This window comes from Fonticula alba, assembly GCF_000388065.1.
Source record: "Fonticula alba strain ATCC 38817 unplaced genomic scaffold supercont2.9, whole genome shotgun sequence".
NCBI classification, from domain to species: Eukaryota; order Rotosphaerida; family Fonticulaceae; genus Fonticula; species Fonticula alba.
Genome location: NW_009242979.1, coordinates 278,196 through 284,620, shown reverse-complemented (window position 1 = coordinate 284,620; position 6,425 = coordinate 278,196). Strand labels below are relative to the sequence as shown.

Here is a 6,425-nt window from a genome sequence, read left to right as displayed (position 1 = left end):
CCCCGCCCCCCTCGCCCAGACACAGAGCCGTGGCCGCCGCCCCCCGGCCGCGTTGCAGCCGACGCGGGATTGACAATGGGGCGCAGGAACATCCTGGCGAAGCGTCGGCAGTTCCGCCGATGTGCCTGCGTGGCTTGAGGCGCGGCCCTGCCGCCCGCCGGACTCCTTTGTTGGTTGTTCGGCCGCCCCTATCCAAAGGCACTGCGGGGACAGCTCCGCCTCTGAGACTCGGGCACACATAACGGCCCGCCTTGCATTGTGAGGGGACGCCCGAGCGGAGGGGGGCCAACGCCATCACCCCCAGGGCGGCGAGCATGCCCGATGCAACACCATCTGTCAGGCCCCAGAGCGCGCCAGGTCAATTAAGCCCACCGCCGCCGTGTGCCCTGCCCGGCCCTGAAAGCAAGGGAGGCCGTCGGCACTCACGCGCCCAGCACCGCGGGTCACATGCCCGCCGTGGGAAGTCACACCGCCCGGGGCGCGGCCGAATTCGCGTCCTCCCGAATCCGGCGAGAAGCATGTTTGCAGGGTTTTCCGTCGTGCCTACGTGCTCGAGTGTGTACGGGTGTGTGTGTGTGTGTGTGCGTGTGTGTGTGTGTGTACCCGTGTGCGGGGAGGGAACCCGAACTCCTCTCGCCCTTGTGGTGCGTGATGCGGGCAACATCAGGACTGATCCCAAAGGCCCCCTCCCCGCCTGGCGGTGGGGTGAATCTCGCGACATCCTGCACCTGTGCCCCCCCCCCCACCCCCCCCCCGTTCCTGCCCTCCGCCTCACTTAGAGAGCGATCGCACAGATGCGGTTTCCCTCCTTCGTGAAGTTTGTTCTCGGCGGCTTTTCCCCTCTGATCTTCTACCACGTCATCTCCTACCCCCCGTTCCTTCGTGGCCGACGCCTGAGGAATCGCAAGGCCGACTAGTGTTCCCGCACCGTCTTCTCCCCCCCTCCCCCCCCCCCCCCTCTCTCTTTACTCGGCATGCTGCTTCGGAACTTCACCAGCGGCTTCGTCGCGGCTGGGCTCATCTTCTTTGCTCATGCCGCCTCCTCCCAGCGCGTGCGTTTCTCTGACCCTCCCCCTGCGGCTTTTGCGCGGTCTTCCTGTTCCCTCCAGCTCCTACTTCCCTCCTCCCTGCCACTGACGACCATGCCCCGCCCCCCTGCTCTCTGTCTCCCACTCTGGCCGTGTCTCTTCGACGCATCGGCGCCCGCAGCAACAGGACAATGAGCTGAGCGCGCGACTGCGGCTGCTGCGGTTGCGCGTTGACGCCGCCCAGGGCGCCATTGCCCAGATCAAGGCCGCGGATACCCTGCCCCTGGAGCTCCAGTAGGATGCCTCCGCCCTTTCCCTGTACCATAATCCAACGTAGATCCCCTCCTCTTCTCCTCCCTTCTTGTGCATTGCCCTGTGCCTCCCTTTTGCGCATTTGTCCCTGAGTCATGCCATCTCCCCTGCTTTCCTCCTCACACACACACATACACACAACACATGTGCCCCACGCCCCCCATGCCGGGATAAATGCGCAAAGGAGAATGCTGGGTGTTTGGGAAATTGCATTGGCCTCCGCGGGGTGAGAGGGGGCGCGTGTCTGCGCATGCGGGAGGGAGGGGGGGGATGGGGGGCGCACGCTCGCCGAAAGGACGACCACCCATACACGGCCGGCACTGGGACGCATAGGGGGAGGGGGGGGGGACACACTCGGCAAGGAAAAGAAGGCAGTCAATGTGTGTGGCGCCCCCCCGGGCCTCCGTGTGTACGGCGCGCGCGCCCCCCCCCCCCCCCCCCCACCCGATGGCAGCCCTTGCCCTGTTGCTCACTCCTGGCAAGCCCCATTTTGCAGGACATCGACAGAGGGGTGGTGCACCCTGATGGCCTTTTCGGCGATCATGGTGATGCTGGTGCTCTTAGACCATGACCTTGGCGTTGGTGCGGCGCTTGCCAGCGTCGAGGATCTGCTTGCGAATGCGCACATTCTTCGGGGTAACCTCAACCAACTCGTCGGGGTTGATGTAGCCAAGGGCCTCCTCCAGGGACATCTGCCGCGGGGGGGTCAGGCGAATCTGCTCGTCAGCCGCGGTGGTCCGAATGTTGGTGACCTTCTTGGCGCGAATGGGGTTGACGTCGAGATCGTTGTCACGGCTGTGCTCGCCAATGACCATGCCACTGCGCGCGGGGCAGGATGATGACAAGCAGGCAAGCAAACAAAGGGGATATGTTAGTCAGCTCCGTATGGCGGTGGCCCTTCCCCCGCTGGCACGGGAGTCGGCAGGATCAATGATACATGGCAGGACCGGACATTCAACGGCCTCTCCCCCCAGGGCAAGGGGGGGGGGGGGGGAGGGGGGAGAAGCCGATACAGGCAAGGGCACGTACGGATAGACATCGACGTTGGCGCCGATGAACAGCTGGCCACGGGCCTCGATGGAGTTCAGCGCGAAGGCGGTCGACACACCGGTGTCCATGGACACGATGACACCCTTGCGCACGCGCTCGAACTGGCCGCGGTACGGGACATACTCGGTGAAGGCACGGTTCATGATGCCGGTGCCATGGGTGTCCACCATGAAAATGGGCCGGTAGCCGATCAGACCACGAGAGGGCACGCGGAAGGTGAGCTTGGTCTTGTTGCCGAGCTCCTGCGACATGTCCAGCATCTCGCCCTTGCGGATGGAAAGCTGCAAAAGGGGGAGGGGGGCCGATCACCGGTCAGTCAGCAAGGTGGATATGGTGGCAGGGGTGGTGATGGGGGAAAGATCCCGCCAGACAAAGGAAGCAGGGGGCAATGCCGCTGGCCTCGCGGCGTCTCGAGCTGCGGAGGCAGGGGGAAAAAAAAACAACAGAGCGGACAATGAACTGTCGGACGAGGGGGAGCGAGTGGCCGGGATCGACACGCACCTTCTCAATGACAATGCCGGTGTACTGCTCGTCCACCTCGATGACCACCTCCTCCATGGGCTCCTGGCGGCCGTTCTCGTCATTGTGGTAGACGACGGTCGGCGGGGAAACCGAGAACTCCATGCCCTCGCGGCGCATGTTCTCAATCAGCACACCGAGCTGCATCTCGCCACGGCCCTGGACCTCGAAGGAGTCCGACCGCGTGGGATGCGGGCCAACACGGATGGACACATTGTGCTCCATCTCATGCTGCAGGCGCTCCAGCAGCTGGGCCGAGGTGATGCTCTTGCCCTCGCGGCCGTTGAAGGGAGAGTCATTCGGGGAGAACATCATGGACACGGTGGGCGGGTCGATGGGGATGACGTCCAGGGGCACGGTGACCGACGGCGAGGCCACGGTGTTGGTGACCAGCGGCTTGGACAGACCGCAGATCATGACAATATCGCCGGCGTGAGCCTCCTCGATCTCGAGGCGATCAACACCACGGCGCTTGAGGAGCTGTGTGGTGGTGGTGTTGTTTTTTACCCCGGATCATTCGCGATTGGTGGATGGCATGTGTTGCGTTGTGTGTGTGTGTGTGTGTGTGTGTGTGTGTGTGTGTGTGTGCGTGAGGGTTGTAGGCTTGCGTTAGAATCTGGGCAGTGACAAACACAGGCTCGTGGAAGAGCGGGGAACCGCCAAAGGGCGGGCGACATTTTCCCGAGCCCCTTCATCGGCGGATGGGGTGAAAGGCCCGGAGCAAATGCATGGGCGCACCTTGGTCACACGGCCGGAGTCGGTGGGGGTGCTGTCGTTGGCGGTCTTCGGCAGCAGGACGTGCAGCGGGTCGCCGACCTTGACCGAGCCGGTGGCAATGCGGCCGGTGGCCACGCGGCCGAGGAAGGGCTCGCGGTGAATCATGGTCACAGCCATGGAGAAGGGGCTGGCCAGGGCCTCCGGCTCGGGGGACGGGGTCACCTCGATGATGGCGTCCAGAAGCAGGCGCATGTCGGCGGTCTTCTTGCCGGACTTGATCAGGGGAATGTCATCCGGGTTGTCGACGGCCCAGCCATCACGGCCGGAGGTGTAGAGAATCGGGAAGGACAGCTGGTCATCATCGGCGCCGAGCGAGCAGAACAGGTCGAACACCTCGTTCTCCACGGCCCCAAGTCGGGCCGACTCGCGGTCCACCTTGTTGAGGATGACCACGGCCCGCTTGCGGTTCTGCAGGGCCTTCGCCAGGACGGCCTTGGTCTGGGTCATCGGGCCCTCGGTGGCATCGACCACCAGCACCACGGCGTCCACCATGCCCAGGACACGCTCCACCTCACCGCCAAAGTCCGCGTGACCCGGCGTGTCGACGATGTTCAGGTTGTAATCCCCGTAGGACACCGAGGTGGCCGAGGCCATAATGGTGATGCCGCGCTCGCGCTCCTGCGGGTCCGAGTCCATCACGCGATCCACGCCGGAAAGCTCCTCATTGCAGGACTTCAGCAGCGTATCCACCAGGGTGGTCTTGCCGTGATCGACGTGAGCAATGATGGCCACATTGCGGGTGTTCTTGACGATCTGCTCGGGGGTGAGGCTGCCGGAGCCGGTGGCACCGGCCGGCTGCGCGCTCATCCCGGTGGCGGTCGAAAGCGAGAAGAACCGCAGGGGCTGATGAGCGGGGAGCCTGCTCATCCCGGAACGGCCGGAGGGGGATGGGGGGGAGGGGGGGGGCGGAGAAAAAGAAACCGGAATGCCCCGAGTTAGATGCGGGCCGCCCGGCGACAAGCCAAAGGGACATGCAGGGAGGCGACGCACTGGGGAGCGGACCCAGGGCGCGGGACGGGGCCAGCACGAGCCAGGGCCAGAAGCGAGGCGGTCTGGGACCCGGTGCAGGCGACAGCCGACCGCCGGGCCAGGTGGGACATCTGGCGGGCGGGACCGGCGCCGGCCGAGCGGGCGGCCAGCATGCCGTTCAGGGAGGCGGTGCAACGGAAACCAGCCTGGCGAAGCATGGCGGTGGTGGTGTGTCGGAGGCGGGAGAGGGGGAGAAAGGGGAGGGAGCTGACGTGCGGGAGAGGAGGGGAGGAGTGACGGGAGGGCGGAAGAGGTCAACGAGTAGGGGGGGGGGGGAAAGAGGGGACAGGAGGCAGCAGCAGCAGCAGCGGAGGCCGACGCAGCGGATAGCCCTGCCAGGCCAAGGCGGTGCGGGAAAAGGCTCGCGGGTGCCCACTCAGACGTGTTCGGCAGGAGCCCTGCGCGGCCCCCCCCCCCCCCCCAGGCTGTCCTTCTTCCCCACTCAAAGTCGGGACGCCCTCCCCGGCACAAGGGCAGTCTGGGCCTGGGCGGGGACCGAGAACGAGGAAGCGCGGCGGGCCCGTGCTCCCTTGAGGGCGGTCTTCCCCCCGAGTGACCAACTGGAGTGACGCCGCACCTCGGCCCCGTCCCCCCCCCCCCCCCCTCCTCCCCGTTGAACAACCCTGCTTGCGGGCTGTCGTCCTGGCCGCAGGTGCAGATCTGTCTCGCTGGGGAACGCCCGGGGCTGGGGCCTCGGGCCGCGCGGGCATGTGCGCACGCGTCTCTGTGTGGGCGCGGCGGCGCGCGGAACCGCATGCCAGGCCTGGGCCCGCCAATGGGGCCCCAGCCCCGGGCTCCGGGTCAATGTTGGGTGCGATCGGGTTTGCCCCGAGGGACTCGCGAGCACGCGCGCCTGCCGGCCAGTCACAGCTGTTTGCCCGGGATCTAGGTTCCGATGGATGCGAGAGCCGGACAACGTGTGCCGGCCCGGAGCGCACGAAAAGGGGGTACAAGGGCCTGGGGCCTGGGAGCCACGCGCCGGCTGGCCGTTCCTGCCACCGCCTGTGCGCCCACGTTGGCACCCTCCCCGATGCCCGTCTGTTTGTCCCCCCCCCCCCCGCCGGGCCCCCCCCCCCCCCCCCTGCCTGCCCCCCCCCCCCCCCCCCCCCCCCCCCCCCCCCCCCCCCCGGAGGGACCTCCTCCCGTGCGCCGGTCCCGCCTTGTTGGCTGTGTCGCTGTCTTGACCACCCGACGGGGGCACACATGGTCACAGCGGGGATCTGAATTAACCACGTTCTACTCCAACAGAATGGACACAATTAATATGTCTCGGGCGCCCTCCGATAAAGCCCCGAGGAGGGAGCCGGCGTCTGTCTTGCTCCTCTCCGATTGTCCTGTTCCTCGCCCCGCCGCCGGCATCTTGGTGCAGGGGTGCAAGGACTCCCCGCTCCGCCGAGGCAGCCCCTGCATCTGCATCTCCACACACGCACACACATTTGAGTGGTGGGGAGGAAAATCCCGGCCTAAACAGGACCGCGTGAATCGCACACACACACATCCGCACTCATGTCTGTCCTCCCCTCATCGGGACATGTATCTCTCGCCCACACAGGCACATATACCTTTGAAAACGCCGGGCTGGCTATGTGTGTGTGTGTGTGTGTGTGTTTGTATGCGTGTCACATGTGCACAGCGGAGATGTATTGGAACCGAGTGTGTGAAGCCCACTGTGGGGAGAGGGGCGAACGTGCGGGGTTGCGGCGGCCCCCC

The 6,425-nt window shown here is 66.0% G+C and overlaps 2 protein-coding genes across 2 annotated transcripts; one reads left to right on the top strand and one right to left on the bottom strand.

The window, feature by feature from the left end:
- Nucleotides 1–942: 942 nt before the first annotated feature.
- H696_05136 (hypothetical protein) lies at nucleotides 943–1,494 on the top strand. The gene is made up of 2 exons (XM_009498988.1): nucleotides 943–1,052; nucleotides 1,210–1,494. Exons 1-2 carry the CDS (start codon nucleotides 975–977, stop codon nucleotides 1,324–1,326), a joined length of 195 nt encoding a protein of 64 aa, XP_009497263.1. The 5' UTR covers nucleotides 943–974; the 3' UTR covers nucleotides 1,327–1,494.
- Nucleotides 1,495–1,532: 38 nt separating this feature from the next.
- Nucleotides 1,533–5,018, bottom strand: H696_05135 (GTP-binding protein). The gene is made up of 5 exons (XM_009498987.1): nucleotides 4,677–5,018; nucleotides 3,648–4,545; nucleotides 2,892–3,389; nucleotides 2,370–2,671; nucleotides 1,533–2,159 (listed from the first exon to the last, which is right to left on the bottom strand). Exons 1-5 carry the CDS (start codon nucleotides 4,871–4,873, stop codon nucleotides 1,901–1,903), a joined length of 2,154 nt encoding a protein of 717 aa, XP_009497262.1. The 5' UTR covers nucleotides 4,874–5,018; the 3' UTR covers nucleotides 1,533–1,900.
- Between the last annotated feature and the right edge of the window lie 1,407 nt (nucleotides 5,019–6,425).